At 41.5% G+C, this 24008-nt stretch overlaps 1 protein-coding gene across 1 annotated transcript in view; it reads right to left on the bottom strand.

Moving 5' to 3' along the window:
* Positions 1-24008, bottom strand: part of LDAH (lipid droplet associated hydrolase) — a 376103-nt gene that overhangs the window by 281866 nt on the left and 70229 nt on the right. The window contains exon 3 of the mRNA XM_073625332.1: positions 9259-9393. Within this exon, the coding sequence (XP_073481433.1) occupies positions 9259-9393 (135 nt within the window). The remainder of the gene's footprint in view (positions 1-9258; positions 9394-24008) is intronic.

Here is a 24008-nt window from a genome sequence, read left to right as displayed (position 1 = left end):
AGCGAATTTCGTCTGGTTCATCAGGAAATTCACTCTGTGTATAGCCAGGCTTACACAGTGCATCCCACAACAAACTCAACTCTCAATACACACAGCAAGCTGCCCAACTTCAAGTATAAAGATAGCCCTGTGCTGGACCCAGTCCACCTATCCCTTTTTTTCTACACATACATTAACCTGAGATATCTGGACTCCATCACATGAAGCGTTGTCTTCCCAGATATATGGCCCTTCATTTTCTAAAAAAACACCGCTGACGTCTCTCCATCATTTTCCTTTTAGTCAGATCATTCAATGCCGCTGAGATGACGTGCGCCTATTTCTTTCCTATAAACGTTTTATTTCACTGCACATAGTCTGACGCGTCATTTTGAGTGTGTACAACAAAGAACATCTCCACACTCTCAGGTAAACATCGGGCTCAGGGTACTAACCACAGTTTTGGAAATCCATGAAGAAATGTTTATGAAAAAACGAGGAAAATGTCACTGCTTCAGTTTCAAATAACCAGACTGAATGGCAATTACGGAAGAACATGAGGTATAGTGTATACATTTACTTCACCGGGGGAGCCATCTTTGTTGCTTAGTTGCAGAATCTGTGTATGGCAAAACAAACTAAAAACGACCAACGTTTACAGTGAACAGCCACGCCCATACAATGGGCTGAGCCGTCTATTAATTGACCCATTCTCATTTCTATTACCTTATAATGGAAGCACTGTAGATAACCTGCATATATTGTGAAAGTATGAAGATTTTTTATTTTAATCTGTGTACTTATGTAACATCTAGGGCTCATTCACACGGGGAACTTTACTGTGGGCTGCGTTTCCCATGGAGATGCACAGATGTTGCATGCATCCCTTTGCCAGCATCCCATTCATTTCTACTAGGACACATGGCTGTACGGACACAGCCACTGTGTCCTAATATGACTTGCAGGTGACTTGCACATACAGGGTGCGCACACACACTCATGCACATGCCATATTAGGGCACAACAGCAGCAACACCTGTGCATGCCCATGCTGGGAAAACACAGACCTGCATGGGGCCCACGGTAAAGCACCCTGTGTAAACGATCTCTTATGGCTCATTCACACCAGGTGAAGCTGAAGCTGCATAGTCCCACCACAAGACAAGGCAAAATGCCTTATTTCCTATAAGGGCCGATAACACTAGTGATGTGCGCTAAACAGTAAGTACTGCATGCAGTACATTTTTTCAGAGTAGCAGGTTGCAATGCAAACCACTGCAACGCAATATCTCTGCAGTAAATAGAACTGTATTAAAATGTCACAAGTGACATTTCAATAAACTTCTATTGAAAAAAAAAAAAAAACAAAAGTAAACAGTGTGATATAGTGGGATTGGCACATATGCACTGTGCCTCCCCTAGTGCACGCCAGAAGCCAAGTGTTCAGCACGGCCTGCTGGTGTGAACGAGCCGGCAAAGCCCAACTATAGGGGAAAAAAATGCACCCTTGCAGTAGGGACCCCCCCGCCCATTGCAAGGGTTACATGCTTGTTATGTCAAGGGGTGCACATTGAAGGCGCTATAATTTACCTTATACCCCACTTTTTCTGGCTCTGGTCTGTGGGCAGAGCATTGGCGTCATAATATACAATACACAGCTATTACCCCTGTATTGTACAGGAGGAGGCTGGAGTGTGATCAGAGCAGGCCATGAGTAAGGTAAGTATTTACTCCCTTTCTGTGTACCCCTAGACATCAAGAGCATTTAACCTATGCAGTGCAGGGTGTCCCCACTGTAAGGGTGATTTATTTTTTTCCTTTACTTTAGGCTTAAGGTTACTAGCCAAGATAGCATGTAGCAGATAAAACTGATTATTTTGCAAACGTTTTTTTTTCCGTCTATGGACAACTAGCTAAATACTAATTACAGCTAGTTCCAGTTTTTTTAGACACACTGCCATAAAGGTTAGAGAATTAGGGGTTTAATTAAAACAGAAAACTTATACTCGCCTAGGTGGATGCAGTATCATTCCGAGGTTGCATTTGTCCCCCAGGAGCTCTAAAACCGATAACTGAGCAATAAAACACTGCTGATTGCTCAGCTCTTGGTCTTCAGCCTGCAGAGAGCTGGTGACTCTCAGTCACTGGTTCTCTGTTCTGCACCTCCAGCGCTCACTGGAGCACTGGGCTGTGGAGGGGCGGGAGAGGTTGGCATCTAGGTGGATCCCGACTGTCAGGATCTTTCCTGAGCCTGGACCGGTTGAGTGACGTCAGCTGGCAATGGGCTTTAGCCTGCTGTCAGCTGAAAAATGATCACAGGAGTACAGAACGGACTGTACTCCTGTGATCCATAGGAGAAGTACAGCCAAACGAGCTTTGGCTATACTTCTTTAAATCCCCATCAGTTTATTTATTTATTTAGCTGTATCTTGTTGGGTAGATTTTCCTTGACTTCCTGTCCTGGAGAAATCTCTTTAAACTAAGGAGAATTGACAGTTGTCACAGGAAACGGTGTCCCTCCTGACCCACCTCTTGTTCTGTTCAAAGCTGTAAAATTTCTTATCCGTTTCTTTCTCAGGGACTAGGGTCTCCAGGACCAAATCTGTACAAATCTACCCAGTGGAGATGCAGATAACATTGAAGGAAAAAGAAGGATGCATACACATATTGTTTCAAAAGTTGTTTTCAGTCTTTTCAAATCTGCAGCTTTCAGCCCTTGTTCACACCAGCGGACGTGTGTTATTTTTTTAAACTTTATTTAAAGTATAACTAAAGGCACAACTTGTATCATTAAGGTTTGGATAACGTAGAGAGGGATTAAAACCCTGTCAGGTTTTTATTGTGATCTGTGCCCAGTTAAGGTGATTCATTCATCTCTATTTATCCAGGTGACTGTTATCACCAAGAGTGAAAGAATTTCCCAAATTTTGGGTTGTCACCAGAACAGAGAGTAGAGGGGAAATTTTCCAAAGGGATCAGTAGCTCTGGTGACCCTGGTGGTAATCAGGGATTTTCTCTCAGTTCCTGCAGTAAGTATGAGACAGGAAGTGTGGTAAAATTTCCCCAATGAGACACAGATGGCAAAAAACAAAAAAAAAACAAAAACAAACAGACTCTCAATAAAATGAAAAGTTTGGGCTTTAGTTCTACTTTAAAATGAACAAAAATACACTACACTTAAATTTTTACACAACGGCCTATTAGATTGTAAGCTCCTATGAGCAGGGCCCTCTTAACCCACTTGTATTTTATTGTGACTGTACTGTCTCCCTTTTTATATTGTAAAGCGCTGCGTAAACGGTTGGCGCTATATAAATCTTGTATAATAATATTAATAACAGCATGTTGCAACACAATACTGTGCATAGTAGCACGTTTTTGTGTGTTGAAAAATAATCTAGCATTGCACACTAACTCACTTGTATGGTGTGAAAAGGTATGTAGATTGTAAGCTCGAGGGCAGGGGTTGAAGTGAATGTTCAAAACGGAAAGCACACCATAAATATAGAGAACCATTGCTTTCTCAGTGTGCTTGTGGTAAGCCCGGGTTGATTAATGCAGGTCAATCAACCTTGTATGAACAATACCTCAGTTAAAGAATATCTGGTAATCCAGCTATAAAGGTCTTAGCTCAGGCACTTCCTGTTATGGGGTGACAACTTTTTTCCAACTGTACTTCAGAGTTGCCACCCTCTCATATGCACCCCTAGTGAAGACTACAAGCAGCAGTGCTGACACACATTGGTGTGGTTTACTATTGTCACTATCAGTAAATCAGCCCAGTATAGGGATGTGCAGCCAACACTAGAGCTTGCGCACATAGACAGGAAGTGGTGGAAGCAGCCTAAAGGCTGGAGGAGATCAGTAGCACTGAAAACAGTATTTTATGGAAAAAACATGGCAGCAGTGTTTTAGCAAACTAAATGTCATCAAGTTAGGGTTTTGGATCTATTTTAAAAAGACTACAGTTTCCTTGTAATTATCTAGCAGTCCATTTCTCATTGCTTGTTTGCAGGTGAAGTCACCAGTACAATGCTTCCTGAGAGGAGTGCCAGTGGTAGGCTTTGATGTACTGTTTTGCCCATAACGGCATAATTTGTGTTTAGTTTTTAGCAAATTAAAGATGAAGTGTATATTATGACTGAGGTTACTTGTGGAACTGTATGTAATTTCTTCCAAATCAGTGTAGACAGGTCAGTATTTTAAACAGGGCTTGCAACAAGAAACACTGACTTGCCCTAAAGCAATCGTCAGAAAATGGTCAAGCCTTGTCAAGTAAAAACACAAGATCATCGCATACTTAACGTCTGCTTCTAACGATGTTCCTGTGTAGAGATGGCAGCCTAACTAATGATTTTTTACAATTACAAATGTTTCCTCTTTTAATCATAAAAAAACAGTAAGCAGACTCAGACTTTTCACTGGGGACTTACATGCTGGTCACAGATTACATCTAGGCTTTGCCCGGTTTTCAGTGAAATCTAAGATAGAATTTGAAGTAACGCAGCCATTTTTTTTTTTTTTTTTAATTGCTCTCTGGGTGGGTCACTTTTTAACCAGATGACCACTGCCATTTAGTGGGTAAATCCTACCTCACTTCCTATCCCAGAGAACTAGCAGAGATCCACAACATGTCTGTGCATGTGGGGTATCTGGCTCATGTGCATACACGCAATGGGCATCTCTGCCAAGTCCCGTAGATTCTTTGCGTGGCTGTGCACTACAGCAGAGAGAAGATTCAATGAATAACTGCCAGGATAGGTAAGTATAAAGTCTCTTCTAGGAACTTTTTTTTATAATTTATATTTCACCGATAGAGTCCTTTTAATCTAAAACTTGGCTGTCTAAAAAGGGATTAATCATCACAGTTTAAAGTGGTAAAGCAATAGGTCAAATATATACTTTAAACATTAAATTCCTGATTAGAAATAGCAGTGTACTGACCTAGTTCTTAAGTACCGTTCTTAGGTACCTTCTGTTCTTATAGGTTCACATGAGCCTATTATGCGTAATTTAAATTCTTAAAAGGAATTTAATGCTAACTCTTGCTACTGATCCATAGTTTCATCAGGGACCCAGATATAGAAGCAGGAAGCACCTCTTCAATGGTAGGCTCATGGCAGCCGCATGGGAAAAATTAATAGAAAAGTGGGTCTAGAAAAAACAGCAGTGTCAGAATGAGCCAAATCATTCACAATTTTTTTGCTTCTTTCTGTTTAAAAGATAAGGCTTGCCCCAATTACACTCACTCTACAACTGGGCGAAGTGACACCCAAAACCTGTTACTGGAAACTGAACAAGTCCTTTATACAAGATGGTCCTCTTCAAAATCAAATAAGGTCAGAGCTTAAGCAGCTCCTGCTAAAAAATGACAATCCAGACATACTAACTTTACCCTATGGAAAGCCCAAAAATGTGTCATAAGGAGGATACTAAAAGTGAAAGAATTGGCCTTAGAAAAGAAACGAACCTCCCAATTTGCAAAAACCATACAGCGTATACATGCCCTACAGACAATCCAAAAAAAGTCTCAAGGGCCCATAAACTAAACAGAACTTAAAAGTCTGAGAGACAAGCTCAACTCACTAATGCTCTACAAAGCAAAGGCCCAATAATCAAAAAAAAAGATATGACTCTAAAAAGGTTTTTTTGCCATTATAGCCTGAGGCAATAGGTGTATTTTAAATATTAGAGAAGAGACAGAATATCAACCAAAAATCCAGAAAAAAACCATGATACAAATGTTATAAACTGAGTTGCAGTTCAGGGAGTAAAATAAGTATTTGATCCCCTACCAACCAACAATAATTCTGGTTCCCACAGACTTGCTACAGTAGGTGCTCATGTGGTACACAGATTAGTCCTGTCAATTTAAGAAAGCGCTCCTAACGACAACTTGTTATGTATATAAAAGAATCTCTTTCTTCCATTCAAACCTAACCATCATGGGCAAGACCAAAGAGCTGTCAAAGGACATCAGGGACAAGATTGTAGACCTGCACAAGGCTGGAATGGACTACAAGACCATCAGCAAGAAGCTTGGTGAGAAGGAGACAAATGGAGTGATTACGCACAAATGTACTCAAAATAACCATTAATCGCCCCCTTGGTCTGGAGCTCCATGCAAGATTTTGCCTCATGAAGCAAGGATGATCATGAGAAAAGGGAGGGATCAGCCCAGAACTACACGGGAGGAGCTTGTAAATAATCTCAAGGCAGTCTGAGACCACAGTCACCAAACAAACCATTGGTAACACAATACACCGCCATGGATAGAAATCCTGCTGCGCCTGCAAGGTCCCCCTCCTTAGAAGGCACATGTACAGACCCATCTGAAATTTCCCAATGAACATCCAAATGATTCAGAGAAGGAATGGGAAAAAGTGTTGTGGTTAGATGAGACCAAAATTGAGCTCTTTGGTATTAACTTGACTCGCCATGTTTGGAGGAAGAAAAATGCTGACTATGATTCCAAGAACACCATCCCTACAGCAAAGCATGGAGGTGGAAACATTATGCTTTGGGGCTTTTTCTCTGCTAAAGGTACAGGCTGACTTTGCCGCATTGAGGGGCCAATGGATGGGGCCATGTATTGTAAAATCTTGGATGAGAACCCTCTTCCCTCAGCCAGAACACTGAAGATGAGTCATGGATGGGAATTCCAGCATGACAATAACCCACAAGATACCTATAGGGCAACAAAGGAGTGGCTCAAGAACCACATTAAGGTCATGGAGTGGCCTAGCCAGTCTCCAGACCATAATCCTCTAGAAAGGTTATGGAGGTAGCTAAAACTTTAAATTGCCAAGCAACAGCCAAGAAACCCTAAATATTTGGAGAAAATATTTACAGAAGAGTAGACCAAAATCCCTCCTGAGATGTGTGCACACCTGACAAAACTACAAGAATTGTCTTACCTCTGTGCTTGCCAACAAGGGTTTCTCCACCAAGTACTAAGTCATGTTCTGTTTGTGGATCAAATACTTATTTTAATCACTGAACTGCAACTTAATTTTTAACATTTGTATCATGTTTTTTTCTGGATTGCTGGTTGATATTCTGTCTCTATAATTTAAAATACACCTATGATAAAAATTATAGACCACTCATTTCTTTGTAAGTGGACAAACTTACAAAATCTTCAGGGGATCAAATTATTATTTTCCCCACTGTATGTACTCATTTCAATCTGTTGCGTTCAATCCATCCTATGGGACCGATTTACAGTATGTAATCATCCCCATCTTTTACACTTATTGTTGGGTTCCTCCTAGTTAGGATATCTATAACTTATAGCATCTTATAGCTCAAGTGTAACTCTTCTTTTTCGTTCCAACGAAATAATGGATTTCAAGCAGAAACAACGTGCCACCATTGAGTTCTTGATGAAGGAAGGTTGCAGGCTGTCGGACATCCACAGAAAGCTACAGAATGTGTACTTAGATGACACCATTGACAAGAGAAAAGTGTTGTCATTGGTGACTCTTGTCAATGGTTCAATGGTGTCATCTCTATAAACATTCTTCTGTCGGACAGGCTCTCATACAGACTTCAGACAATGTTCCTGGATAAGAATGTGCAAATGATCCTCTTCGAAGAGGGAAATTACTTCTGGACCATTTTGCAAGTCACACTTTAAAGGTAAATGGATAATGATTTTGAACACATTTCCTTTAATATGAAGAAGATTTGTTTTTGCTTGGTAAATATAAAATATTGCATATTGTTAGTGTGTATTAGTTATAACCAGGAGGTGGACCTATAAGCTCTTTTCCGCATGTTTTCCTCTGCCTCTTCTTCTCCTATGTAGTTAACACTAAATAGCTAAATTGCTCAATCTGAAATGTACACGCACATATGTGAATAATTTTTAGAAGTAATTTCTTCCTTATCAAACGACTCTTGCCAATGTTTAATTTACACAAAGAGAACCTCTAGACAGGCAGCATCTGCTCTCTGTCTTTTTCCATAACACAGAGTGCTCTAGAAATACAAATATGAATTGTCTAAGAGGGAATAACCCTCACCTTATAGGGAACGCCTTTTATTAGATGGGTAAATTGACAAGGGTTAAATGCTTGTTTTACATAGAGGTAGATGAATAAGGTGTAATACTTACCTTATTCCTCACTCCAGTCTTGTCCCTTCAGTGGTGCAACCTGTACCTTGCAGACTCTTCTCTTAAGGTTTTCCTGGCTGCGGTCGCACTCCTCCACATACAAGCAGGGTCGACAACCTTGCACTCTATGTGATGATGCTGAAGGACTGCCTACAGCCTAGAACGTCGGAGGGAGAAAAGGACAGCACTGGAGCGGGGAGATAAGGGAAGTAATGCAGCCTTCTCATCTCTCCGTAGATGTAATGAAACCTTTTCAGCACAGGTGGCCTGTGGCGGGGGGCCTCTGCAAGGGCTTTAATTGATCAGAAGACTGAAATGATTGTTTAATGCAAAAAAAAAAAACTTGTGGGCAGTCAGATGTCCGCAGTTCCAAAGGGGGGATGATCGAAAGCTGTTTGGTTTGACGAAGGAGCTGAAGTGCTCCGAAACATGTTGCCACCCACCTCGTGATGTCATCACAGCCCAATGTCCTTCCAGCTACAGCATTCACGCCAGCCTGCATCCCAGCCTGGCATGGCTCCAAGCCACAGCTTCCCTCACTTCTCCACTTGCCTGGCAATTACCATCATCCATTCCGCTCTTTGGAACTGCGGACATCTGACTGCCCACAGCCTGCCAGGCCATCCAGATAAGATGTCATGGTGACATGTACCTGCGCCCCTGTACAGCAGCGGTGACTGATGATGCATTCATCCCTCCCGGACCTTTGCCAAGTCACCGGCTCTCGAAAGAAACAGATGATTTGCCTGCACCACCTTAACCCTTGTGAGTGCTTGTTTTTTTAATCATTGTGTTTTTATACATCTTATTGTTACACTTGGATGGCAGTGCCTTCTCCTTCAGTTTTCAATTAAAGTTCACAGAGGCTATCAATACCCTCATTGAAGAAGAGCTGCAGCCATTTATAAAGAGAACTTCTTCCACATTGACTTCTATCTCATGTACTGACATTCTAGCTACAATGGGTCCAAGACCCACTCTCTGTTTGCGCTAAGGGATTTTTATTTATTTTTCTTTTTTATGACATGATGGTGGCAATCTTCTGTTGCCTTATAGGTTATTGACTCCTAGCAATTCAGACTTGTGTATTACATTTAGTATATTCATTATATTGTGTGCTTCACCCACCGCAAAACACAAACAGACAATAATAACCTTACCATCAGACATGTCCATTCCTGGTGGCGGTGAACAGTGACCAGCATGGCTAATGGCCCACACAGGGTATTTCTTGTTAAAACCGCAATACAGGGACTGCATGAATGTTCTGTAAAATCCTACAATTCCAGGGTTACCTAAAAAGGAGTAAAATAAATTTAGTTATCACTTCTCAACTTGACTAGTAAAAACGTTGTATGGAAAAGAGGGGCTGTTGTTCAATCAAAAGGACATGTAGGAGTCTAAAGCACTGCAGAAAATACTGGTTACAGGAACATAAATACAAAAAAAACAGAATCCAGTTATTTTTATTTCAAAATTGTTTTTAAAATTATATACACGTGCAGCTGGTCATTTTGCCATGAGGGTCCTTGTTTTGTCCTTTCCTGTAAGAGGGTGACAATGTTCTATGCAATTAAATAAAATATGATGCGCTAGAGTGTGCTAACCGTGCCCTAATCCCGGCACATAGAGATACAGCACATATACAACAGAATGTAAAGATGTATAACCCCAATATGTGCTATATCTCACAAAATAAACAAACATAATGTGCATAAATAAACTGTGCAATGGGCATATGAAATAATAATGGTAATATCAATAAATAAATATGCTCCAAAATAAATGAGCGCAAAACAGGTGCTAAAGGTGCAACAGACATATAAAGTAATAGTGATAAAGGTAATTATTGTTACTTCATAAATAATTCATATATGCAAACAAATGCTGAAAAGTGACATGTTCTATGCATTGCTCCCAATCGTGCTACTGCTATGTCACCCTGTCACATGCTCCCCTAGTGAGACTACAAGCTGCCGTACAAAATAAATTATGCAGGCATAGTTCACCGCTGTCAATGTCAAGAAGCTGGTCCTGAGCAAAGATTTGCAGCCAGTGCTGGCGCAAGTGCCAGTAGAAAGCAAGCAGATGCAAAGAGGATGAAAGAGATCACCAGTACTGAGATGCAATAAAAGCATGAAATAGGTGAAAAGAAAACAACAAGGCAATTGTTTGAAACATAGTGATTTAGGATATTAGGGTGTCTATTTATAAATGTTTTCACCCCTAAATTCTTACAACCTTCACCCAAGATTCACATTTTTTTTTCATTGTATTGTAAATTGGAAAATAAATTAATCAGGGTTGAAGAACTTCAAGGATCCTGTACAAAAACCTTTATAAAATCGATCCCTAAATGTCATCTAGTTGGAGTTTAGATTTACTTTAAAGTGTTACTAAACCCAGTAATATGAAAATAGTTCATCCCACCCCCCCCCACCCCCCCACCCACAGTGCCCACAGCTTATAAATCTGATTTTTACATTAAAATATTGCCACTATATACCTTTTTGGCTGATCTGTATACCACGGTCAGTGATAAACACCACAGTTTCTCTAGTGCTGAGAGTTCAGGTAGGAGGAGATTTCCACTGCAGCCTGTATACACGCCCACATGTGTGATGCCAATATCATGTGACCTGGGTATCTCTGAGAACAAATAATGGTTCTCTCCAGCATAAAAGACACAACTGAGCATGTGCAGGTCGGCTACCCTGCCTGTGTTAGCTAGATAGTGCAGGATAAAAACAGCTTTTTTGCACAATGCAGAGGGTAACCCCTTAAGTTCCACAGTGAGTATAAAAAGCATTCTATGCTGCATATACAGACATATTTTACTGTTGTGGGTTTAGTAACACTTTAACTTCTTCAAGGATCATTCTACCCAGAGCTGATATTTCAGTATTGGATAAATAACTGCAGTTGGATCAATTCATTATTTTTTTTTTAATCCTGCTTATAGCAAAAAGAAAATATATACCAAACTAACATAACCCCCCTTTAACCCTGGGACAACTCTAGCTCTGAAAATTGTGCTGTGCCTACCTCGCTGACAACTCCTAAGCTAATGTCACCAATACTGTCAGTAGCACCAAGCATCAATGTCTACCAGCCCCCAGTGATTTGTAGAAGACCCTCACAACAAGCAGAGAACTATGCCTCAATTCAGATTTCTAGCAATTTACTGACTGTAGGGATGATCAATCACAAGCTCATATTTTGCAGAAAAATACAACTGGCAGTAGAGCTGCACGATTCTGGCCAAAATGAGAATCACAATTTTTTTGCTTAGAATAAAAAGATCACAATTCTCTCACGATTCTCGCAACGTAAAGTCTTTCACATTATACAAAAAAATGGGCTAACTTTACTAGTTAGTTTTTTTTTTTTAAATTCATTAAAGTACTTTTTTCCAAAAAAATTGCATTTGAAAGACCGCTGTGCAAATACAGTGTGACATAAAATATTACAACAACCGCCATTTTATTCTCTAGGGCAGTGATGGCGAACCTTAGCACCCCAGATGTTTTGGAACTACAATTCCCATGATGCTCATGCACTCTGCAGTGTAGTTGAGCATCATGGGAAATGTAGTTCCAAATCATCTGGAGTGCCAAGGTTTGCCATCACTGCTCTAGGGTGTCTACTAAAAAAATATATATAATGTTTGGGGGTTCTAAGTAATTTTCTAGCAAAAAAAAAAAAAGATTTTAACTTGAAATCAACAAATGTCAGAAAAAGGTTTAGTGTTTAAGTGGTTAAACATTTTTCACTTACACACAAAGTGTATGCCATTGACAAATTGTTACAATGTTTATACTTAAGTTCAACTGATAAAGAATGTTTTGATTCTTGGCAGACTGCCCAGTTTTTCTCTTCCTTTCTTTTGATGGCTGTGGCTTCAGAAGAGCAGAGAGAATTATTTGCATAGAAAGAATTGTGAAACACTTTAGTAAAGATCGCGATAACGATTCTTGGCGATTAATTGTGCAGCTCTAACTGGCAGGAGATGTAAAGCAAAGCTAACTTTAGAAGATGGCTTGCATAGTACAAATATACAAGAGTCGTACTGAAAGTAATGCAAAGTGGGCATAGCTTTCTTTTATGACCTAACATAAGGCGTTTAACCCTTTCATGACTAAGCCTATTTTTGAAATTTGGTGTTTACAAGTTAAAATCCGTATTTTTTGCTAGAAAATTACTTAGAACCCCCAAACATTATATATATTTTTTTAGAAGAGAATCTAGAGAATAAAATGGCGATTGTTGCCATATTTTTTATCACACGGTATTTGTGTAGCTGTGTTTTAAACGCAGATTTTTGGAAAAGTGACACTTTCATGAATTTTAAAAACCCAAACAGTAAAGTTACCCCAATTTTTTTGTATAATGTGAAAGATGATGTTACGCCGAGTAAATAGATACCAAACATGTCACCCTTTATAATTGCACGCACTCGTGGAATGGCGACGAACTACGGTACCTATGAATTTCCATAGGCGACGCTTTAAAATTTTTTTACGGTTACCAGGTTTGAGCTACAGAGGAGGTCTAGGGCTAGAATTATTGCTCTCGCTCTGACGATCGCGGCGATATCTCACATGTGTCGTTTGAACACCGTTTACATATGCGGGCGCGACTTCCGTATGCGTTTTCTTTGCTGCGCGAGCTCGCGGGGACAGGGGCACTTTAAAAATTTTTTTTTTTTTTTTAATTTTATTTATTTTTGTACTTTAAATTGTGTTTAAAAATTTTTTTTTTTTTTTTACTTTTATTGCTGTCACAAGCAATGTAAACATCCCTTGTGACAGTAATAGGTGGTGACAGGTAATCTTTATGGAGGGATGGGGGGTCTAAAAGACCCCCCATCCCTCCTTTACATTTCAAAGTATTCAGATCGCTGAAAACGGCGATTCTGAATACTGTGTACTTTTTTAAATTCGGCGCCATTGGCAGCCGAGTAAACGGGAAGTGACGTCATGACGTCGCTTCCGCGTTTACAACAAGAAGGCTGGAACTAAGCCACTCACAGCTTCGTTCCAGCCCGCCCCCAGCCGCCGAAGATTCCCGATTGGACACCGGGCCTCCCGATCGCACGGGAGGCCCGGTAACAGTGGCGGGAGGCGGCGGGAGGGGGGGGATGTCCCCTCCCGCTCCTCCGGTATAACAGCCGAGCGGCTTTTAGCCACATCGGTTGTTATACTCGGGTAGCCGATCGCCCGCTGGAAACAACGGTACCGGGATGATGCCTGCAGCTGCGGGCATCATCCCGGTATAACCCCGGAAAGCCGAGTACGCATATGTGCGTACGGTCGGCGGGAAGGGGTTAAATTTCACATGTTGGTAGAGTAACCCTTTATTTATAGTAATTTTCTCTATAGTAACTTTTTCTTTTTCATTGCAGGTAAATAATGCATTCCAAGCAGAAGCAACTTGCCATCACTGAGTTCTTGACAAAGGAGAGGTGCAGGCTGTCCACTGAAGGCTACAGAATGTTTATAGAGATGACACCATTGACATGAGTTACCAATAACAAGACATTGCTCTTGTCAATGGTATCATTTCAGTATCATTCTGTCAATGGTATCATTTCAGTATCATTCTGTTGCTTTCTGTGGATGTCGGACAGCCTGCAACCCTCCTTTGTCAATAACTCATTGACCACACGTTGTTTCTGCTTGAAATCCATTATTTACTTGCAATGAAATAGAAGAAGAGATATTCTACTAACACTAAAATTTAAATGACCTATGTACCATGAGCAAATAAAAAAGTTATGCCTACTTTTGCACTACTTTAGGTACAGCCCTTGTAGGTATATCAATGTCTTCAAGCAAAAGTAGATTTTTCCTTTAAGCCCAGTGATGGCTGCTCTAGATCCCTATGTCAGGAGTGGAAGCGATAGAAAATCTTTGCAACAGGAAAACAAAACAAATTAATTAAAAAAATTATAGAAAATAGGAAAGGGTTCAAATTTGAGATAATGTTTTTATTGGTGTCTGTGCCTTCCCGGTACAGTGACAACTACACCCTGCACTTCTACAGGCATCATAGGAACAGGAGAGAAAATCTCAGTAATGGGAATCACAGACAATAGACACGATTGACAGAAACGTAACTGTTCTGTTAAGAAAAAAAAAAATCAACTGGAGTTAGGCTTTAATGATGCATATTTGAGCAAGTGGTCACAAAGCTATCGAAAACTGCACCTTGCCCAGAATCAAATCTATATAAATGAAAGACATTTTTTGCAATTCAGACAGTAGGAGATGCAAATTCCCTTATTGTTTGGACTGTAAAATCCAGGACTTAGCTCACCCGTAGGCTCACCCCACCTCCCTGCGCCACCTTTAAATTTAGTGCACTTTGTGGATTTGTTTTGGCTACAAAGTATTTTTCTTGAAGTCCAAATGAGCACTTCCACGTCTTTTCAAATATTTTGTCGGAAATGTTCGGCATTAAATCCTCATCATGTGAATTTTGCAGAGCAACAGCTGCTGAATAGAAGCAAATGTTCCACAGGCTGGAGCGCGCCTATGAAAGTGAGTGCGAGAAGAGTTGAAGCGATCCGCTCCTGAAAGCGAGACCCCTGTGCAATGCATTAAACTGTTTACTGTCAACATTTCGAAGTGACCTGCACACAAGCTCCTCTTCCCTTTAACAGTACAATTACAATATCCACTTTCAACCAGACACAAAATTGTATTATCTTTAAAAGAGCCCTCTCTAATTTCTTGAAAGGATTAACGCGCCCTCGGGAGCTCTGACAATTTCTCCCAGCTTGGAAGACGTTCCCAAGCTCCAGCGATCATCTGGAGAGGACAGTGAAAGTAAGGTGTGTGTGCTGCCCACCTGTCAGCTCACAGGACGACCTTTGTACAGACCATCGCACCTGTGACTGATGTTCCTTACAGACAAAAATGTCTTTTATTTGATGTCATTGACTTTCCCCTCCTCCCCCTATCTCTTTTCACTAAGCAAATAGCAAGTTTAATTTAAAAGATTTTGTGCAAGCATATCTCAGTTTCTAGAGGGATCTCATTAGAGTTCTAGGACTTCACCCAGTACTTCCAGCATAGAACTTCGGTAGAAAAAATTCTTGATGAAGATGGAAGGCTGTATAGAAAGGACTAGGTTATTGATCCAGCAGTTCTGCATCAGAAAAGAGAATCAAATGACTTATGTAACCCCATCTTAAAAGTTCAGATAAACATTGACATAAAGCACCTTAGAACACTGCATAAAACCCAACAACATGGAGGCTTCTGGGTAACCACTGACATCACTTCCTGTCCCTAACCCACACCAGATCGAGGCTTGGAACACACGCCGATCCTGGGAAACGAAGCGGCGGAGATATACCCTAAAACACACTGCTGGAAAGACTCAGTGCCGGTCTAAAGACACTTTAATTCTGAGTGCACATTTTATACATTTTGGATGTTATCTTACTGGTTAAAATGAATTTTATACAAAGTATGTTGCGCAATGATGGATGTTAACTTCTTATGAGATACCAAGACTGGCATGAAGACATGAGGAGTAACTAGTGGCAGCCTAGTTGAAGGAACGCCAGGAAAGTGGAGTGGTTATCACAATACAAACCAAAGGCACAAGTTTTTCTAGGTTCTAGTGAGTGCCCATTTCAGAAGGTGGTGGTGGCACATGAAGTGGTGAAAATTCCCTTTATACAGCATGGATGCGAATTGGTGCACAATATGCACATGGAAATTATATGATAAATTGAAGTGGACTTTGGGAACTATAAAAAAACCTATGTTCTGGAGTTTTGATATTTTGCACTATATATTGATTTATTGATATGTTGTACTTTACAGTTTTTTAGTTTTAACATTTGTATACATGGTACAGACACCGTTTTAGTGGTAATATTGCACTAGCACTTTTTGGATCAGCGCAGTTACATTTCAAATATATATAAAACCCAACAAACCTTTTTAATTTTGTTTTACATAAGATGGGGTAGAGTTTAAACCACATTTATATTTTAAATGCTGTCTTCATCACCACTGAGGAGATTCTGCTGTACCTGTCCAATGTGACCCCTGCCCACTAGTAAAGGTAAATCTCTGAAATGTGTAGACACCAATATAAACATGACAGGGGTTCTAAAAGAAAAAATCTCTTTCTTCACAAACTAAAAAAAAAAAAAAAAAAAAATTGGCTTTCGATACACTTACAAACTTCAGATACAGATGAAAGGGCATGTAAGTGCTGTGGACTACGCAATCTCGAGTGATGTTTACAGCCCACTGACAGAGTTTTAACTCTATAATCCCTTGCATGAAAGAAATATGGATACTCTCAGACTGTCCAACCTTTAAAAACCAAAACTGCTCTCATAATGAAGGGAAGTAAACTTTCCTGAAACAAAAGCAGTAAAACGATTTACACAATTCTTAAGGCCAGCTGAAATTGTTACCTGTTTATTCTAGAAACCAAAAAAACCCCCATAATTTAATGATGGAACCATTTGCTCTGTTGGAGACACTAAAAGCATATCATTAACACATTTTCAGAAGCTTGTGTTTACTAAATCGACTATTATTATATGCCAAGTGCAGAATGCTGACCCAGCATCTGCTGGTGAGAGCTATTAAACAATACAGCATCTGGACAAGCAGAAGTCAGCTCAACATGATAAGAGCAATCTACATCTGTTGAAACTAAAGTCGCAATACATTCCTTAACTCCAAGGTGCATGACCCAATCTGTGAAACTTTTTCCAGTGCTTGGTAGGGTAGACTGAGTGAGGTCACAACTAGCCATCTAAATTGTACTTGCAAAAAGAAACTAAATATGGACATAGTAGAACCAATAAAGATTTGCCCATGGGACTTTTGATGAGTGGTGCCAAACGAAGTAAATAACAATATGTTAAAAAAATGTATTTCATATTACATTTAAAACAAGACACATTTCAACATTGTATATGTCATAAAAACATATCCCAATATGCATATATTGCTGGTAACGATGTACAAACAAAATTGCAGAAGCACCTAAATTGAAATATATTCCTAAAGCTATAGTCTCTATACATTTCGTGGAACAGTGCCCACTTCCGAGACAGGCAAGATTTGCTTTGTTATACGGTATCTTTGGGAAGACCATGTCATGAGCAAAACACATTATATTTAAGAAGTTATACAGTAGTAAATTTCCATTATGGGGCCACTCAAAATGGAGTAGGAGTATGTCCCCTGATAAGCAAAAAGCATACTTACACATCAGTTGGAACACAAAAATATAGATGCACAGTTAGCACAATAAATTGGGAGTATATCAAGGTTCCCAGAAATGTGGAGAGACCTCCACAGAGGAGGTTCCAACCAGAAGCTGATGGTGGAGGGCAAGTGAACTACTATTAAATTTATTTGATCCAAATTTTATTTTACTGTCACGTTTCACTTTTTATAGGGTCTTTTTCATTTGCCCTTGTATGTCCTGGTCCCGGACTTGCCCTTCGCCATCAGCTCCTGGTGGGAACCTACTCTGTGGAGGTCTCTCCACATTGCTGTGACCCTTGATATACTTACCCAATTATTGGAACTTACTGTGCATCTATATTTTTGTATTTCAGTGCTTCTGCAATTTTGTTTATACATTATTACCAGCAATACATGTATATTGGGGTATGTTTTTATGATGACATATACAATGTTGAAATGCGTCTTATTTTAAATGTAATATGAAATACATTTTGTATTTTTTAACATATTATTTACTTCATTTGGCACCACTTACCAGTTTTTTTTCTGGTTCTACTAAGTGTTAGGGACTGAGTGCTGTCCTGGTCTGAGCATATGTGGCCTTCTTCTTTTCTGCATATAAATATGGACGTCTCTGCCAACATAGCTTCCCTGTGTGGCAGCAGTTTCTTATACTATGGAAGTCATTAGTGACTAGTCCTCCTTGGTAGCAGTCTCATGCTACTGAGAGTCTTCGGTAACATGACAGCAGTCAAAGCTGATTTAGCTGGGTAGGGCTGCAAGTGTGAACTGGGCTGACCAGACCAGAGGGTCCTGATGGTGCTGGTCTGATGTGACCTAAAGAATCAAACTTCAAAAGACCGTGGTAACACCAGTGGCTTGCCTTACTGCATGGTAAATCTGTGTGTTCAACCAACCATTAGCACAACACATGAAATACAGTGAGTTGCTATGCTATTCACTTTGAAAAGCACAGGTAGCACACTGCAATGCATTTAGGTTGCAGTGCTCCACAATGCACAGATGTGAGTCATCTGTGCGTTGTGGTGTGCACAGTACTAACATCATGACAGATGGGTACAATAAAAAAGTGATCACATGAGCGCAGTAGGTAGAGCTTCAGCAAGCATTAAAATCTGACGTGTTTTGTCCGAACGGACTTCAACTGGGGCCAGTTGAAGTCCGTTCTGATGAAACGCGTCGGCTTTTTAATGTTTGCTGAAGCTCTACCTACTGTGCACTTTTATACACTCATGTAATCACTTTTTTTATTGTACCCATCTGTCATGATGTTAGTACTTTTTACTTAAATAAACCCCACAATTTTTGATCTCTGCCATGTGGAGACTTTCTTTCTCTTTTTTTATCCTTGCTGTTTTCATCATTGCTTGGAGAGTGTGGTGGGTGATTGCTGGCATTCCTGATCTCTACACCCGATGACCTTCAGAGAAGGAGCTGGAGCGTGTCTTCATTGAAGTTTGTCACCTGCAATCCCTGTTTGCATCCACGCTTGTATGATTCACAGTCGCTGGCGTGTGGATCTACAACTCATGGTAAGAGTACCGAATCCCCTTTATTCCTAGACGGTGGAGGCACAACCCCAGGTGTTGCTAAATTTCTTGAATGTTTTGATCACCAACATTTGAATGAAGCATTGATAATTCACTTGAGACCATATTGTGATTTCACCTTGATGTTCCATATATATGGACTTATTATCACACTGCCATCATTTGTTGACTTTCTATCTTGTGGAGTGATCATTTTGTCACATTGCATCATCTGCATAACTTTTCATCCTTGAAAAATAATTTTTATTTTTTTACATTGTATTTTTTTTCACTTCATATTTTTCACGTGGATTGCACAACATCCCCTTGTGTGTCTATAACACTTATATGTGTTCTTCAGTTAGCATTTATTTGTATGTATTTGACACTAGTTACACGTCATTGTGTTAATTAGATTGCGTGTTTTTCTTATTTTGCACAGGTTTGCATTTATTTTTGATTTATCTATAGTTTTGGATTGTATAATCACTTCCCTGGAACCATCCCCAGGTTCTTATGATAATATTTTTAGCACTACACATTTATTTACATACATCTCTAGGGTTTACAGAGAAGGGTTCAAAAAATAGACAACATCCAGTGAGCGGCAGTTGTGTGGAGGAGAATGCCTTGTTGATGCCAGAGGTCAGAGGAGAATGGACAAACTGGTTTAAGATGATAGAAAAGCAACAGTAAGTCAAATAACCACTCGTTACAACCAAGGTATGCAGAATACCATCCCTGAATGTACAACACATCGAACCTTGAAGTAGATGGGCTACAGCAGCAGAAGACCACACCGGGTGTCACTCCTGTCAGCTAAGAATGGGAAACTAAGGCTACAATTCACACAGGCTCACCAAAATTGGACAATACAAGATTGGAAAAACATTGCCTGGTCTGATGAGTCTCAATTTGAATTGTGATATTCAAAAGGCAGGGTCAGAATTTGGCATAAACAACATGAAAGCATGGATCCAACCTGCCTTGTATTAACGGTTCATGCTGCTGGTGGTGGTGTAATGGTTTGGGGGATATTTTCTTGGCACACTTTGGGCCTCTTAGTACCAAATGAGCATCATTTAAACGCCACGGCCTACTTAAGTATTATTGCTGACCATGTCCATTCCATTTTGACTACTACGTACCCATCTTCTGATGGCGACTTCCAGCAGGATAATGCTCCATGTCACAAAGAATCTTGAACATGAACAATGAGCTCACTGTACTCTAATGGCCTCCACAGTCACCAGATCTCAATCCAATAGAGCACCTTTGGGTGGAATGTGAGATTCGCATCATGGATGTGCAGCTGACAAATCTGCAGCAACTGCATGATGCTATCATTACAATATGGACCAAAATCTCTGAGGAATGTTTCCAACATCTTGTTGAATCTATGCCTCTAAGAATTAAGGCAATTTTGAAGGCAAAATGGGGTCCAACCCGGTACTAGCAAGGTGTAGCTAATAAAGTGGCTGGTGATGCCGAGAACTATCATGTAAAAATGGTGTATTGAATACAATGTTAATAATGAATCTAATCTAAATGGTACAATGCAACCAAACCACAAGTGCAATATCCCTCAAATCATGTATAATGCAAATAAAAACACATGTGCACAAGCTGCAAGGGCTCTTCAAGGTTTTATAAAGAGTCTGCAGAGAAAGTGGTGCATAAAACATTATAAAAAAATACTCAACAGCAAAGTTCCTAACTGCAAGCTTTTGGCTGAAATACATTTTCTTAATTAACGTGGAATACCCACAAGAATTACTTTAAATCAACAATGCTAACATTTCTTGACACACGGTTAACAATATTTACCTATTTTCATGAAGATGAAAAAAAGGCACACTGTAATGTGCAATAACCCAAAGATGTTAAATGGCCATTAACTTTCCTTATTACAGTGGGGCAAAAAAGTATTTAGTCAACCACCAATTGTGCAAGTTCTCCCACTTAAAAAGATGAGAGAGGCCTGTAATTGTCCTCATAGGTATACCTCAACTATGAGAGACAAAATGTGGAAACAAATCCAGACAATCACATTGTCTGATTTTTGAAATAATTTATTTGCAAATTATGGTGGAAAATAAGTATTTGGTCACCTACAAACAAGCAAGATTTCTGGCTCTCACAGACCTGTATCTTCTTCTTTAATGCCGCGTACACACGGTCGGACTTTTCGGCTACAAAAGTCCGACGGACGCCGCCGGACCAAATCCGGCGGACAATCCGACCGTGTGTGGTCTGCATCGGACTTCCGACGGACCGTTTCGGTCGGAAATCCGACGTACTTTAGATTTGAAGCCTGCTTCAAATCTTTACGTCGTAACTCCGCCAGACTGAGTTCCTGACGGAAAGCCCGTTCGTCTGTATGCTGGTCCGACGGACCAGATACGACGCAAGGGCAGGGTACTGCATCTCGCGCTCGCTACAATAGGAAAAACACATTTTCCTATTGCGTCGAGCGCGGGGCATGCCAGGTCCTTAGGTCTGGTATGGATTTTAAGGGGAACCCCCTACGCCGAAAAAACGGCGTGGGGTCCCCCCAAAATCCATACCAGACCCCGATCCGAGCACGCAGCCCGGCCGGTCAGGAAAGGGGGTGGGGACGAGCGAGCGCCCCCCCCCCCTCTTGAACCATACCAGGCCGCATGCCCTCAACATGGGGGGTGGGTGCTTTGGGGAAGGGGGGCGCCCTGTGGCCCCCCCACCCCAAAGCACCTTGTCCCCATGTTGATGAGGACAAGTCACATCGGAGCGCTCAGAGAGCATTCCATCCGGAGAGAGCGTTGTGTCAACATCGGAAGAAGAGAAGAAGAGAAGGAAGAAGGAAGAAGGCGGAAGACAGAAGGCAGAAGTCCGGGCCCCTGCTAACAAAAGAGCTGTTGATGAGGACAAGGGCCGCTTCCCGACAACCCTGGCCCTTGGTTGTCGGGGTCTGCGGGCAGGGGGCTTATCGGAATCCGGGAGCCCCCTTTAATAAGGGGGCCCCCAGATCCCGGCCCCCCACCCTATGTGAATGAGTATGGGGTACATGGTACCCATACCCATTCACCTAGTGAAAAATGGCAATAAAAAAAATACACACTGCACAGGTTTTTAAAGTAATTTATTAGACAGCTCCGGGGTCTTCTTCCGGCTTCAGGGGTCTCTCCGGTTCATCTCCGCGCTCTCCGGGTCTTCTGCCGGGCTCCTCCGCTATCTTCTGCTCTTTTGCAGCTCTTTTGTTAGCAGGGGCCCGGACTTCTGCCTTCTGTCTTCCGCCTTCTTCCTTCTCTTCTTCCGATGTTGACACAACGCTCTCTCCGGATGGAACGCTCTCTGAGCGCTCCGATGTGACTTGTCCTCATCAACATGGGGACAAGGTGCTTTGGGGTGGGGGGGGCTCGCTCGTCCCCACCCCCTTTCCTGACCGGCCGGGCTGTGTGCTCGGATCGGGGTCTGGTATGGATTTTGGGGGGACCCCACGCCGTTTTTTCGGCGTAGGGGGTTTCCCTTAAAATCCATACCAGACCTAAGGGCCTGACATGCCCCGCTACTGGGCTCGCAAGGTGTCAATCTCGCCGATAAATGCGGTGAGATTGACTTCCTTTTCTAGTCCCGTCGTACCCGGGTCACGTTCAAAATGAACGGACTTGGAGTGTGTGGGCAAGTCCGTTCATTCTGAAAGTCCGCCGTAACTCCGCCGAAAGTCTGTTGGGAAGAGCGGCGGACCTAGTCTGCTGGAAAGTCCGGTCGTGTGTAGGCAAGTCCGTGGGTTCAGAAAGTCCGGCGGTAGTCCGCCGGAAGTCTGGCGGCAAGTACGTCGGACCTAGCTTCCCAGAAAGTCCGACCGTGTGTACGAGGCATAAGAGGCTCCTCTGTCCTCCACTCATTACCTGTATTAATGGCACCTGTTTGAACTTGTTATCAGTATAAAAGACACCTGTCCACAACCTCAAACAGTCACAAACTCCAAACTCCACTATGGTGAAGACCAAAGAGCTGTCGAAGGAAACTAGAAACAAAATTGTAGACCTGCACCAGGCTGGGAAGACTGAATCTGCAATAGGCAAGCAGCTTGGTGTGAAAAAATCAACTGTGGGAGCAATAATTAGAAAATGGAAGGCATACAAGACCACTGATAATCTCCCTCGATCTGGGGCTCCATGCAACATCTCACCCCGTGGGGTCAAAATGATCACAAGAATGATGAGCAAAAATCCCAGAACCACATGGGGGGGACCTAGTGAATGACCTGCAGAGAGCTGGGACCAACGTAACAAAGGCTACCATCAGTAACACACTACGCCGCCAGGGACTCAGATCCTGCAGTGCCAGACGTGTCCCCCTGCTTAAGCCAGTACATGTCCAGGCCCGTCTGAGGTTTGCTAGAGAGCATTTGGATGATCCAGAAGAGGATTGGGAGAATATCATATGGTCAGATGAAACCAAAGTAGAACTGTTTGGTAGAAACACAACTCGTCGTGTTTGGAGGAGAGAGAATGCTGAGTTGTAACCAAAGAACACCATACCTACTGTGAAGCATGGGGGTGGAAACATCATGCTTTGGGGCTGTTTCTCTGCAAAGGGAACAGGACGACCGATCCGTGTACATGAAAGAATGAATGGGGCCATGTATCCTGAGATGTTGAGTGCAAACCTCCTCCCATCAGCAAGGGCATTGAAGATGAAACGTGGCTGGGTCTTCCAGCATGACAATGATCCCAAACACACTGCCGGGGCAACGAAGGAGTGGCTTCGTAAGAAACATTTCAAGGTCCTGGAGTGGCCTAGCCAGTCTCCAGATCTCAACCCCATTGAAAACTTTTGGAGGGAGTTGAAAGTCCGTGTTGCCCAGCGACAGCCCCAAAACATCACTGGTCTAGAGGAGATCTGCATGGAGGAATGGGCCAACATACCAGCAACAGTGTGTGACAACCTTGTGAAGACTTACAGAAAATGTTTGACCTCTGTCATTGCCAACAAAAGATATGTAACAAAGTATTGAGATGAACTTTTGATATTGACAAAATACTTATTTTCCACCATAATATGCAAATACATTCTTTCCAAATCAGACAATGTGATTGTCTGGATTTGTTTCCACATTTTGTCTCTCATAGTTGAGGTATACCT

The sequence above is a fragment of the Aquarana catesbeiana genome, linkage group LG04 (assembly GCF_042186555.1).
Source record: "Aquarana catesbeiana isolate 2022-GZ linkage group LG04, ASM4218655v1, whole genome shotgun sequence".
NCBI classification, from domain to species: Eukaryota; Metazoa; Chordata; class Amphibia; order Anura; family Ranidae; genus Aquarana; species Aquarana catesbeiana.
The sequence above is the reverse complement of the archived record's forward strand: the minus strand, read 5'-3'. Positions and strand labels throughout refer to the sequence as shown.